Source organism: Labrus mixtus, chromosome 14 (genome assembly GCF_963584025.1).
Source record: "Labrus mixtus chromosome 14, fLabMix1.1, whole genome shotgun sequence".
Taxonomy (NCBI): Eukaryota; Metazoa; Chordata; class Actinopteri; order Labriformes; family Labridae; genus Labrus; species Labrus mixtus.
The window spans coordinates 17159018-17173991 of NC_083625.1; the positions used below are offsets into that span (position 1 = coordinate 17159018).

Below are 14974 nucleotides of genomic sequence, written 5' to 3' on the forward strand. Positions count from 1 at the left end.
GACCATAGACTATAAAAATGGTTCAGACGTCCAGATCAGCCTATTAAGACTAGAAGACAAGAACTGAGGTACTTATGGACTTGAGCTTGTATAGCACTTTTCTAGTCTTCTGAATACTCAAAGCACTTTCACACTGCATGTCACACATACACATGCACACCCATTCACGGCAGTGGTTGTTATGTAAAGTGACCATCATAAGTAACTAATCCATTCATACACACTCATACGCCACGGCCGAAACAGCGGGAGCGATCTGGGGTTAAGTGTCTGGCCCAAGGACACATCGGACTTAAGCTGTAGGAGCTGGGGATTGAACCCCAAACTTTCCGGTTGCAAGACGACCGACTCTACCAACTGAGCCACAAAAACAGTAAGTTTATCTCAGGTGCACTTTCCAGTAATGCCACTGAAGTAAATTGGAAGCAAAATGTTTTTTGTTAATCAATACTTAATTAAGTAATGGGAGAAAATAATCTAATTTGCATCTTATAACTTTCAATGTAAGATTTCTTAGTCTGGCCAGTGAGAGTTCAAACAGGGAACCTTCAACTGTTTGTCTGTAACCTTGAATTTTCACAGATTTGACAGTTTTTCAGCAGGAGAAGGTCTGATGTCTCAGCCTTGGCATTTTGTCTCATAGAAACCTTGCTTTTTCTTCTCTGCTCTCCCACACATTCCCACTTTTATCTCTCCCTACCTTTGACCCAAAGGTGAAGGTAAAATAAGGCTTCAAATACTATTTACTTTAACCATTTGACTCACTATTTATCTGTATAATATTTGCTCTGGGACTGTGATATTTGCATGTTGGTTTTGCGACTGTGGAATCTTCGAGGATAAAGCCTGAGTAAACACAAATGGAACATTTAAATGTCACTGCTCATGAATAAAGTCATTCTACCTTGAAGCACAACGGCTCCATTTGATTCATCAAACACAGCATACAAAACTTCTCTGTTGAAAAGACTTTTGACAGCAGCCTTAAAGCAGTCACTATAGGGCAAGAAAAAAAGTACAAAATGCAGGTGTTTAATGTTTCACTCAGCATCCTTATCAGGAACATGTCTTTCTGGCAGTCATCCATGGCCTTCTTGGTGCTTGCTCCAGCAGGAACACTAATCAGTTGACAGATATACAACAATCAGGGCTGTGTTAAAACTTATTATGCAATAATTGGCCTTTACACGTATAGGTTCAAACAAAAAGAATGGCTGAGCAGGGAAGAATACACTGGAATAACCAAGTTAAGCTATACAGTCTATATCTAATGAAATCAATCCAAAAAAAAATTACATTACAGATGCAGACTCTGAAGGCCTTGATTGTTCTTTATAATCCAGCATCACATGGGAGCACCTGTGTGCCAGTCAAAACACAGAAAATAATCAAAAAGTTATTTTTTTCTCTCATTCCTGTCTGTCACCTCCTAGATACTATTATATACCCTCATGGAGATTTCTTGTTGTTGATACCTGTTTTCCCCCCTTTTGATTGAATCCAGATAAACTGGCATAAATTTAAAAGAATCCTTCACAACATGGCGTACGAACTGCAATCTCTGCCACCATTTTCTTTTAACAAGGTGATGTGTGTCTGTGGTATGCTTGCTTGTGTATTTAGAATTCAATGAATGACAAAACGCCTGTATTTTTCCTTGATTAATTAGAGGAAAGAATGGTGTATCATTTATTTCTACATTAGAAGTATATATCATCTGTTTTGGATTTTGATAGGTCCTGCCAGTCTCTCCAGACTGGAGTCTCTTCTTATAGAATGATGCAATGTAATAAAAGGCTCAAATGTGCCATAAGTGCTTGTGTTTGTCCACATATCTACTCGTCTCCAGCAGGAAATGAGTTCATCACTAATTGTCTAATTAGAAGATATGATTAACTTGTCATGGTCTATGTCTGCTGAAGTGTAATATATTCAAAAATGTAATAATAATAATAATACTTAACAGATATAAACAATCTTGAATGTCAAAATTATTATTATTAAAAAATTAAAAAGTAGAACTTTGCAAAGCAGAATAATAGAATGGAAATACACACACAACTGAGAAGCAGGTTTTTGTGAGACGTGTAACCTCACTATGTTAGCAGACCTTTTTCATGGAGTACATAACTCCAAGTTTACTGAGGTACAGTTTGAGTAGAATGCTAATGTAAACATGCTAACATGCTGTAACATGGTAATTTCAAGTTTACAGTTTTAGTTTTAGTTTTAGTTTTTTATTTTATTATTGTGTCATACATACATCCATATGCCCAGCCCGCATGGGCTTACATGACTCCGTTCCCGGATCAGAGTGCACTAGGTAAGCTATATTCATTGTCAAGAAACAAAAAGAGAAAGCAAAAGCAAGTCAAACTAATTAAACAGAATATCCTGTCTTCTTTTCCAAGCTTTTGAAACAAAATTAGCAAGTTTAAACACATTAAACTTAAACAGCCATTCCAGTTTCTGCACATCTGTCCGCCCCAATATTTCAGATTTTACTTCATGAAACAATAATTCTCTTAAATCATCATATTTTGTACAATGCAAAAGAAAATGGGACTCACTTTCAACTTCGTCCAACTCACACATCTCACAAAGTCTGTCATTACAGATTAGGTTAGCATGAAAACATGTTAACGTTTCCATGTTAGTACTTTAAGTTCCTTGAATCATGGAGAATCTGAAATTAGTGTCTTGTCTGTTCATGTATTTTTTTTCAGAAACTCAGGCGTGTGATACTTTACATTTTAAGCCTTGTGGCAACTAACTAAAAGTGCAAATAGTTTGCACTGTGATCGATGAACTAGAACGTGCACAAATTGCTATGGTCACACTTGGTAACTTTCATGTAGTACGAACTGCAGCTTTTATTTATATCTCACATACCCAAGCACAGATTATCCACCGGGCCGATTGTGCTGGTCCCCGGGGGCCTCCGAAACCCCACCAGCTGTAGCCTCATCTTTTCTTTGCCTTTTTGTTTAAATTATCTTTTCCCACTCTATTACAGTATGTTATATCGGGAAAATCCTGTATGATTGGAAATACAGTGTTAACCTTTTCTGCTTCTGAGTTCCGGCCGTGGTCAGAGCGCACAGAAGAGACTTATTGGTCTGCTCCATACCTGAAGAAGTTTTACTTTTACAATAAGGGAAGAATTGATTGAATACGTCTACAATGCAGATCTATCTTAAAAGCAAAAGTTTAGATTTCACTATTTTTCTGTAAGCGAAAAAACAAAATGTTACCGTTCAATATTTGAGCTGTGAGTCAACGAGTTGTGCTTTGAGCTGAGTGAATGCAGAGTATGTTACAAAATAGAAGTTTAAATCTACGATGAAGCTTCAAGGTTTGTTTTGACAGTACCAGTTACAGTTTGAAAAAAGTCTCACAAACAGGCAACTTCATTCCAAGTTTTCTACTTTTGACATGAACTGATAGGAGTAAGGTCAGGAGTACGAAGACATATAGTTTCCAAACTCTGTTTAGGTTGTGTCTTGACCTTATACCTAATATTTGTACTCACTCCAGTTGCAAAAGTAATCTTGATTTTCCAGTCTTACTTCATTTCTTAGCCACAGCCACAGACCTGTGAGTGTACACGTTTATGTCTTTAGAATGTATTAAACACAAGGTTTGCTCCTCCTTTACAGAGCTGCTGTACCACCAGGACTTGAAGGAAAGCATTTTATTTATCTTTTAAAACCCCTTTGCTAATTCAATGCATGTAGGCTCAGCTGACAATGAATCAAATAAATGCCTTAGTTTTGCTTTTACTGCTGCACTTGTTTCATTCTCATCACCAGAGCATGTGCCATCTCAGTTGCTGCTTAAATACCTTTGAAAAATATCTTACCATTCAAACTCATCTACTTTAATTATCACTGCACAAGATTCTGATCAACATACCGTTAAGAATGATGTTGAGCCAGTAACAGGGAAAGTAATTATGTGAGCTTAACAATGTTTTTATTTGAATGACTTTTTTAGTAGCAGGCAGGGACCAAGTAATCCTCCTTCAACCATTTTCTAGCTCAATTAACAATCTCTCCCAGAAGGATGTTTGTCTCCTCCAAGCACAAGTCAGAGTGACATTGAGAGTGCAACATCCACAATGAACGAGGTCACACTGCACCACTGAGTAGGAAAGGCACTGCTTAGGTACTTTGCTTTCCAACAGCATCATCTTATATGGCAATTATTTGTGTTTCATTCAACTATCGCTGGAATAAAAAAGAAGAGAAAAGAAAGATGAACCTCACAAATATTCAACACCTTTTTTTCCAAAATGAAACAAATTTGGGCTCTCAAATGAATATTTTTATTTGTGATATTGTTAACAGTGTGCTCTCATTGTATATTATAATGTTGTTTTGTTTCCTGTTTGTTTTCTTTATTGATTGCACTGATTGAACTGGCACGCGACAAGTAATGTGGGTGTGTACATTTATTTTTGATTGGTTGTTTAATAAAATCACCTTGAGTGAGCACAGCTGCTACTGCTGTGTTTTTGCAATCAGTCACGTCGTTGCGTCTACTCTGTGAACAGATATATTTTGAATTTTTGTACTGTCTTAAGCTGAGAGTGCTTTACTGGCTTTTTGGATTCAACCCTGTTTTATGTTTTTGAAATCAAGAAAGGACATTCTGGTTGAAGGTTACGACATTAACTTAACTGCGGAAAAATATACTTAATACGGATCAAAAACTAAATGAAAACAGCTGAAAGGAATGGTAACAAAGGTACATTTTTGATGTCATAAGGTGGATATATTTTGAATTGTCACCTGAGCTGTCTGAGTTTTTTTTTATTTTTTAAATGAAACATTCAAAGATGCAACAGTGTTGTTCTTTTCCACCGTTATGACTACAGGGGGACACTGCAGAGGCTCATCCATGATGTGCCTAAAGGGACAAAATGGCATGCGATCAAAAAATAAATGCATTAATTTTAGACCATAATTAAAGGCATACTTCACCCATTTGCATTAAGCTTTGTATCATTAGAAACCTGGTAGTATTTTTGAATGATCGTGCATCCCGCCCTCATTTTCCCCTGAGACAGGAAATCTTTGTATTTCTAAGTCTGAAAAGGAGCTTCCAGTGACGCAAAAATCGTCATTTTGCGTCATCAGAAGCTGTTGTGGTTAGCAGGATCAAACTACAACATTAGCTTCGACCACTGAAGCTACAGACCAATCACAGATCAGTGGGTGGGAACAAACTCCCAGAATTGAAACTTAACGTCCGCCATATTGCTTGGAAGCTATGCTAACAGGCTCCATGGAGAAAGCCGCCGCTAGCCGCCGGGGCCGCCACCGCCGGGGCCGCCGCCGCCGGGGCCGCCACCGCGACACAAGACCGGCCTGTCAGCAGCAACCGTCTCGCAGCTATATTGCTATATTGCTGGCCGCTGCAGGCCGCTGCCAGCTCAGCAGCAGAGACATGATGCCTGTCGGCGGCGGTGAGGACGAGGAGCCCAGCCGGCTCGAGCTGGGGCAGACTGGTAGTGTCGGTGCTCTCACTGTTTGCCTATGGACTCAGACATAGAGTCTGTTCTCTGCCAGGAATTTCCAAGATACCAATTCAATTCCTCAAATCTGTTGAGGAAATGACCGGTATATTTTGGAGAAACTGTAACGATCGAATTTCCCTCTGGGATTAATAAAGTATTTCTGATTCTGAAATAGAGGACCTTAGTGTGAGTGGGCTGCGGTGCTGTGCATTCTGGGATTTGGTGTCTTTCATCCACATGAGCCAAAAAGACACTTTCTGCCTTTTCACGGCCAAGAAGGCACCAACTTCAAAATTTATTTCACATTTCTACGACATGACCCAATGTCAATACAGATTCATGTTTCAACGGGTGAAGTATCCCTTTAATTGCAATTACCTAGTCAATGCTGACAGCCCTGAAACAAACATTTGATTGTGTAAAGCCTGATTAATGTACCTTATTCTTTCGTACAAAAAGAATAAGATATGTTGTCCAAAAGTTATCAAATATTACATTTCCTTTTAGTTTTTTTGTCTTTCAGCATTCGCCATGTTGGCTTGTGAGTATATGACAAGCAAGAAACTGCTTAACATCAATTATCATAACATAGCAGTCTGTGCCTGTGGCTAATTAATCGCCTGAGGATGAACCAGTAGATGTTTCTTTGATTAAAGAAATCAGGAAAGCTTGTGAAAAGTAGCAGATTCTTTGCCCACTCACCGACATCTCCATGGGGCAAGCAAAAACAGGTTAAAACAAAAACCAAACTGAAACAGTTGTTTTGTACCAGGTTGTGCATATGTTCAATTCTGCGGTTAAGTTAGTCATTTTTGTTATTTTATATTATTAATTTAATTGATACAGTGACTTGAAATAGCCAAAAATACAAACTCTTTAAATATAAATAATGAGGCTTTGAAGTGAAGTCTTTGTACCACCAATTACATAAAAATGTAGTTATTTCACCAGAAGCCAACTGGAAAGCCTATAAGGCAATTAACAACTTCCAAAATGAAGCCTTTTTAATTTCATGTGCCTTTTTGCACAAGCTGTCTGTATGTTTTTGGTTTTAGATACTACCATTGTTTACTTAGAAAATATTACATTTCCTTTTTCATTAGGCAGATTATTATTTTGTTTTTCATTGTTTTATTATCAGAGTACCTTCCATTTTATAATTAACATTGAATCAAATTTCCTTTATTTGATGTGCCTGGACCCCTTTTAATTCTAATTGAATACCTCTGCTCACGACCAACGTGTTGCTGCATGTGGCTAGCTTGTTTTGATTTATTTTCTTACTGTTAAATTCTGATTCTGATCATTTTCCAGACCCAATGGGAGAGAGGCAGAACTGTCTGGTTCCACACTGGAAGGCTCCAGCAGGGATGCTCACCCTGTAGCATCTCAATTCGAGGCTGTGGTGTTAACCACCACGTTAACCTGCGTCCTTGTAATGCTTGTTTGTTGAAATTTCTTCTTTTTAGTAAATTAAATAACTGCAGTTCAAAATCAAAATGTTTAAAGTTAAGAATTGATCTTAACGTTTGTCGTACTGTATGTTGGATGAGATGGATAAGGACAGTAACAGAATGGGTTATTAGAATAATGATTTGACTCTGGTTGGAATTTAACCAGAATATTTAAGTCATCTATCAATGATTTGCCTGATGTGCTGTGATGTGCACCGGTTGGAATCAAACCATAAAAATGAAAGTAGTCTTTGACATACAAAGAAGTATATCCTCTGAGGTATGGTTTAGCCCCTATCTGAAATGATTGTTTAACATTTTATATAGTATTTTTTGTTCGTTATTTGTAAGGTAGACGTGATGGCAATATGCAGTGATTTATTTGAACAAAAATCCAACATTATACAAAGAAGAATTCAGTTTCAGTTGCAATAAAATAGACTGCTTTATATTTCCTTCTAAACTTGTCCCTAATTCACAAAAGTAAACTTGACAATGTCTCTTAACTCTTGATATGTAAGCAAGTTATTACAGCCAAGTTATTCTGTTTAAAGCCAACAAGAACTCCCTAAAAACATCATAGACTCCCCCACACTCACCTCCTTCAAGAAATCCCTCAAAACTCACCTCTTCATCACTGCCTACAACCACTAACTCCCCCCCCCCCCTACATTTCTTCTTCATTGTACTGTCCTCGTCGTTTTTTGTTTCGTTTTATGGTTTTATATTTTGTCAAAGCGTATATAAAAAATGTATTATTATCATTATTATTATTATTATTATTATTATTGTTACTAACTCAATGATCAACGATTTAATTGAAACAGTGAGAATATTTTTTAACACTTTAAAAGCCAATTGAGGGATACATGTAAAAAGCCATTACCTTTATCAACACACATAAGAATTAAAGTCTATCAGTGAGTCTCTGTTTACCTTCTTACACTGTCCTCTGGACAGTTTTTATCAGCAACCATCAACTCTTATAATCTCAATAATCTGTGCAAAATTGTAGTTATACATATATATCAATATCAATGTTATAGTTCATACATTAAACTATTGGTGTGAGAGTGCATTCTTCCTGTATTCTGTATAAAAGCAGACTCTCTTGGAGCTGACAGTGGCGGTCTGCAGCCAGACTCTCTTGGAGAAGGCAGCACCCAGGGTAAAAGACAACTCTGAGAAACCTGCCAAACCCTGTCAAACACTTAAACCAGTAGCAGCCTGCACAGATATCTGACTGTTGACACAGAGAGAGACTATCAAACGCCCGCACTGATCTGCCAAAATGTTCAGGTAATTATCATTGAATGAAGATTGTCTTGTTGTTGTGTTTCATTTTTCTATTTATAGAAACACAAAAATATCATGATTTAATGAAGGTTTATTTAAAGTTATTTTAATCATAACTTTACATGTGATCAAATGATAACTCTTTTAAACAATTTTAATGTGCTTTCAAAGGGGTTGAGCTTATTGACATTTTCTATAGGTACATTACAATTGAATTAAGAAGCAAATCTTGTATTTTGTGATTGATAAAGGGAAACAACATTAGCCAAGAGCAATATATTAAAACATTGCCAAGCCTTTACATCTTTTTTGAGATTTGAAACAAAAAAGTTTTTCAAATTCATCAACATTTTCTGAAGAGGCTTTGCAAGGTTCAAACAATGAACATTTCAGCAATGGCAGTTAGAAACACAGAACCTCTGCCATGACTCAAGTCTGAGTGATTAGTCATAATTTTGTCTGAAAAATATAGCAATATTGTAGAATTCAGACTAATCACCAGCTTTTTGGGGTGCTGATTACAAGTAATATTTACTGGTAGTTCTTAATTAAAACACTTTAAAACACACAGAGACACACACTAACAAAATAAATACTCCACTGAATACCACAGAATGCTAACAAACAGGCTGAGTAAGCGTTAATGTCGTACTTAGCCATAGGGCCCCATCTATAAGCCTGTGAGCTGGCTCTTAAGTCAACAATGTTGATATGTAACTTGTAGCCAGACCCAGACAAGAAGCCTAGCTGCTGCACTCTGGACTAGTTAAGTGCTTATTTGTATATTGCAGGATAGGAGGAAGTTATAGGAGAAAGCGTGACTGTACAAATGGGTATTTCAAAATGAAGTTGACGATCAAACAGTAGATCTAATTATCTGGCTGCTGACTTAACATTCTACAACTCTCATTAAGACTGATTTACGTATGTGGACTGAACAATATAAACACTGAATTTGATTTATTGAGTTGCAGAAATGTATGTAAAATTCAACTGACAGAAGTTATAGGCCTAAGGGTCAATAGGTTTCAAAGAATGGTTTACTGTATTATTTGCAAAGCAATATGTTGGGGCACTCGTTAATATGACCAAATGGTAGCATGTGGTTATAAAATTAAATTGGACCTAAAACTGAACCTTGTTGTACACCACAGATGTTATTAGTGGAGATGATCAATCCTCAGGAGTCTTTCTTCTGCTGGTCATCAAAAGCCCTCCACATAACCACGACCGCAGAGAGATACTGCGCAAGACCTGGGCAAATGAGAGGTTAAAGAACGGTGTGTGGACCAGACGTATCTTCATCTCAGGAACAACAGGTTCTGGTTTTGAGAAGAAAAGACTGAACAAAGTTCTCAAGTTGGAGCAAAGTGAGCACAATGACATTCTTCAATGGGACTTCAGTGATACATTTTACAACCTCACCTTAAAGCAGATACTCTTTCTGGAATGGATGGAAAGAAATTGTCCAAAAGTACGTTTCCTATTCAATGGTGATGATGACATCTTTGTAAACACAAACAACGTGGTCAAGTATCTCCAAGGCCTTGACGACAATGATGGAAGCAAGCACCTCTTTACTGGACATTTGATCCAGTATGTTGGGCCAATTAGAACACCATGGAGCAAGTATTTTGTTCCAGTTCAGGTGCAGGAATCAGACTCATATCCCCCATACTGTGGTGGTGGGGGCTTCTTTTTATCTGGTTACACAGCTTTGGTCATATACAACATGTCCAAGTCTACTGGCCTACTTCCCATTGATGATGTTTACATGGGAATGTGCCTGGCCAAAGCAGGACTAAGTCCTGTTTCACATATGGGTGTAAAGACTGCAGGACTGTATATACCCTCCAACAATATAGATATGTATGACCCTTGCTATTTTAGGGAAATTCTACTGGTTCACAGGTTCAAAATAGCAGAATTGTTCCTTATGTGGCACAGAATAAATGACCCCAAACTGAAATGCTTTGGCCTTGCTAAATAGTGACTAACAAGTTATGACAGAGTGTCACTGCTTAGTTCATTACTGGGTCTTAGATTGGAGTATTGTTGCGCTACACTACATTATGTTGACATGTGTTTGCAGAATTCTGCCACCTACATTGATGCAGCATCAATGTAGCATGTTAAATTGCTGTGTCATTATTTAATACGATGAAGTACCATTGAAATACTCACTGGTGCCAAATTATTTAACATATTTGACACATTTGACTAAATTACAGAATATAACTGTAATGGTATGTTGTTAACCATTCACAGTAAAATTATGATTTTTAATTGTTTAATAAAATGGTGGTTCATTTCTGAGGTTAAGCGCATAGTCAAATTAAAAACACACCTTTTTTTCTGATCAAGCATGACTATATACTGTATATAAACACAATAAAACTTCAAAACATAACACAGAGTAAAAATTACAAAAACACACAATTGGGAGACATATGTAGGGAAATATGGTGGACAAATAAAATGTTAATTAGAATATTAAGCTCAGTTTACTGTAATGCAAGTTATTGCTAACCACTCACATATACTGTATATATATAAAACATTTTATAGTTATTCTTAATTCATTCTGTCTCATATTTTACAACTTATGTATGATTTAATACGATGACGCTCTGAACCAACCCACTGCTTTTTAAAAAATGGCACATATTAATCCTTTTGTCTGCTATTTAATCAATTGTTGAAATAAAAAAATTGTTTTGCAATCAATTGTTTGATTTTTATGAACAGAAATACAGTGATATATATACACTTGAGTTCTTAGAATGAACATATTCTTCATATAGTCTATTTGTATATAGACCGTACAGCCTTTTTAAAAAAAAAAAAGTCAATTCAGTCTTAAAAAGCTGGCTATTTAGTCCACTTGTTGTCATATCCTCTGCTTTAAAGTTAAACCCTAGTTACTCCAAAGGAAACACTGGATGAAGTGATAGTCTTTTTACTAGCCTAAGAAGGCAGAAGTGATCAAAAACACTATTTTCTTTGAATGATTTAACAAGGAACTAATGGAGCTGGTTGGCACTTAAAAAAAACTTATGGTGACATAAATGTGTGAGGTAAATTAAGATGAAAACTGAAAAGGTTTAAATACAAATGCTGCAAGTGCTATTCTTGTTAAATGATTTACTCATTAAGGGCATTAGCAGGGCTGGCCCATGGCATATAGCAAATAGGCAATTGCTAGGTGTGCAAGCTGTCCATAGGGGGCAAATGTATTTCAGGAGGCACCAGTGTGTTACGGTTTGGCTCAGTGTCTCTTGGTTAGTGGTGTTACTGAGCGTTGGAGACAATAAGTTAGCCAAAAGTGCACAACCACACGTGTCCGAGGTTTCCACAATGCTTGTCATTTATTACAAACTACACATCAACCTTACAAAGCCTGTTTGTACAGCTACTATTTTATCATACATGAGCAAAATTGTGTCCAAAAGAACCCTCATGTATTTGTTAGGTTGAGAGGTAAAAGGGAAGTATGAGCTCGGTTACAGGCATCCATCCATGGCAGAAGCACTGCTCAAACTAACTTCGAGGTTAAAATCAAGCCACATCTAATGATGTCACTACCCTAACTTAGCAATGCAGTATGTCTTAAAGGTATATTCCACAATTTCAACTGTCAAAAGTGGCCAAGTGGTTAGTTTGCACCCCCCATGTACAGAGGCTGGAGTCCACAATGAAGGCCTGAGTTTGAATCCAACCTGTCCCTCCTTACCTGCATGTCATTCCCCACTCTCTTATCACAAGTCAGAAAAGCCCAGAAAATGAATCTAAAAAATAAACTATTTCAGAATTATTTTAATTTGGAAGAGTTCAATCTCAAGTTTATTTTTTAAATCTATTTCTATTTGATTTATTTTATAGCTGTGGTTAATTTTTCATGTAGATGTGAAAAAAGCACAATAATACAGTAGGTATGTTGTTATAAAAGTACTAGTATCAAGTATGATTTTCATTTCTGCTCACTGAAGAACATTTTAGGTTAAAAAACTCTAGCAGCACACTGTTACACTGAACTTGCAAGACAACTCTGTTTCAACAATGATTCTGCTGATTGATGAAATCCCAAAAATGCTCTCTGACAGGTTCAAGAGTGCCGACAGGATCCTTTAATTATAGGACTGATAACATCGTTGATGAATGACTTCATATTTAAATACCCACTGTCAAGCAAAATCATTTCCCCTGTTGTTTGATAAGACTGCTCCTTTAGGGGTTTTAACAAAAAAAAAAAATTCTTGTTGTATTTTTCGTTCATGTGTTTTTATGGTAATCACTTTGGGATGATTAGCAGGGGAACCAGGAACTCCAGGCCCCAAGATCTCACATAGGGCCTCTACCATGGCCCAAACTAAACCCAGAGAATTTCTACAACAACTCCATCACACAAATGACCAATAAAAACTTTAAACAACTATGCTTTGTTTTACACCCTGAAAATGGGAGATAAATAACCACTGTAATATTTCCTCATAGTTTAAACATAATTTAAACTATGTAATATTTGCACCTTTCAGACAGTTGAAACATTCCCTGCAACATTATTTTACTTATTAACTTGCTATAGTTAATGTTCTAAAGGCTTTTATTGTATAAAGTGATCTTATTGGTAAGATTATTGAATTAAAAATTCTACTGGCATTAATGATAAGCTGTAAACATACAATACATCTGAATTAGATTCTGCCACACTTGTCAGCATGACTTTAAAATTAGGCTGTAATAGTTCTTCTCAGTTCTGACTTCACTTTAATTCTTCTTACACTGCATTATAATTTGTCTCACCTGACGTTCAAAATGTTGTTTTTTGGGCAGAAGTAAGTCTCAGTTTTAATGCTAGCGCGACAACATTGCTATCATATGAACTACACTGAATCTGTTGATATCAAATATGTTACTGTAGCTCGCTGGGAAAGACGCTAAATATAGCTCCAAAGTGGACTCCTTTTGACCGTGATGTAATATTTTTATAAAATAAGGTCGTATGAAAACGTATCCGGTTTAATCTGCAGCCTGTCACATCTCTCACTCTTGACTCGACTGACCGCTGACAAATCAATCCAGGTGAGAGGTGGTGGGAGGACTAAACCATTCTGTGCATTCAGAAGGGGGGGGGGGGCCTTTTAGAGAGACTTCACATTTTTTCCAGAAAGGAATTCTGAATGTTTGTTTATTTATTCAGACAATTCTAATTATCTTATTGCATTTATAACTTAGAGAAAAAAGCGAAATAAGAAATACATTTTTATTTCAGGCCCATGAAGGGCCCCCCTCCCCACTAGGGCCCTGGGTAGTCAGTCCCACTTTTTCCCCCACTACCATGATTAGGATGAAGCACTTCAAGCAATGGTTCTGTTAAATAATGAAATTCCAACAATGCGTTCTGACATGTTCCCACAGTTACACTAAACTTGCAAGACAACTCTGTTTCAACAATGATTCTGCTGATTGATGAAGTCCCAACAACGCTCTCTGACAGGTTCCTGAATGCCAACAGGATCCTTGACTGACTCATGACTCACTTCATGTTTAAAGGTGCAAACAGTGTTCCAGGGACCAAATTTTCCTCTGAAAGTTTGTGTGTAGAGTTATGAACATATACGTCAGAATCTCAAACTTTCACATTTCTCTTCCAAAACTACATAGAGCACCTTTAAATACTCACTGTCACGCAAACTAAACAAACAAAATGAAATTTGGCGGTTGCCTTCCTTTATAAACTGGATACAACATAAGGAGGTTGGTTTTCAATCTGAATCATATCTTATCTCATATCTATAAATGTAAACAACAATATTGTCATGTTCAACACAAAGTTAGACCCATATGCAGACCACCTGAATGATTTATTAGAACACAAGACTATTAAGTAATACTGTCACGAAGCTGTACATATGTCTTCCTATTACTTTTCCCTAATTATAGGCAATACCTTTGATATAGTAAGCCCACAATTTAAAAAGAAGAATGTCATGATTTATGGAATTGAATGCTTTTTTAACATTAATCAATAGCCCTACAGTATTAAGTCTGTTTTCTATTGCAGACGGGAGAGAGCAGAGATATTTGGCCTATACGTGGTAACATTGTGAACATCACCTGTTTTATTCAAGGGAATAACTTTTAAAATGTTCATCCTGTCTGGGAATAATTAAATACAATTCAACAGAAAAGAACCCAAAGTGCACGATACCCAACAGACATATATAACCCGACCATCACAAGAACCATCATACCGACCAAAGATTTAAAAATATGTAAGAAACTAAAAGAGCTGAAAAAAAAAAAAAAGATAACAGCAATAAGAAGGTAAGAGCAGTAAAATAAATAGAAACAAGTGGTTAAAGGATAAAAAAAACCCAAACTATAATATTAATAAAAATAAAAAGTAAATATAAATATGAAACATAAATAGACAAAGTAAGTAAGATAAGAAATTACCAAGTTAAAACACAAGAGGAGATTAAGATATGAGCATAAATACGAGATAAGAGCATAAATAAAAGAACAGTAAGAAGTAAAAGAAGATAAAAATAGTAAAACCAGTAAGAAAAGACATTAAGAAGACGACATCACACGACTTAAGACTAAGTTATCCAAAGATTCTTTTTAATTTGAAGGCGTCTGTGTCATACCATAGAGATAACCCCTTTGATTCTCTAATCTTCTTATTAAAGGTGGATCA

At 36.5% G+C, this 14974-nt stretch overlaps 1 protein-coding gene across 1 annotated transcript; it reads left to right on the top strand.

Annotated features, from left to right (window-relative positions):
* Positions 1-5274: 5274 nt before the first annotated feature.
* On the top strand, positions 5275-10734 carry LOC132988742 (N-acetyllactosaminide beta-1,3-N-acetylglucosaminyltransferase 3-like). The gene is made up of 3 exons (XM_061056314.1): positions 5275-5374; positions 8081-8143; positions 9426-10734. Exons 1-3 carry the CDS (start codon positions 5275-5277, stop codon positions 10259-10261), a joined length of 999 nt encoding a protein of 332 aa, XP_060912297.1. The 3' UTR covers positions 10262-10734.
* Positions 10735-14974: the final 4240 nt, after the last annotated feature.

Bases quoted from the DNA above. Each gene is read 5' to 3' on its own strand.
- LOC132988742 (XM_061056314.1), top strand. From the start codon at position 5,275: ATGCTAACAGGCTCCATGGAGAAAGCCGCCGCTAGCCGCCGGGGCCGC. The intron at 5,375-8,080 runs GTCAGCAGCAAC...GTATAAAAGCAG, and splicing joins CCGCGACACAAGACCGGCCT to ACTCTCTTGGAGCTGACAGT. The intron at 8,144-9,425 runs GTAAAAGACAAC...TGTACACCACAG, and splicing joins TGGAGAAGGCAGCACCCAGG to ATGTTATTAGTGGAGATGAT.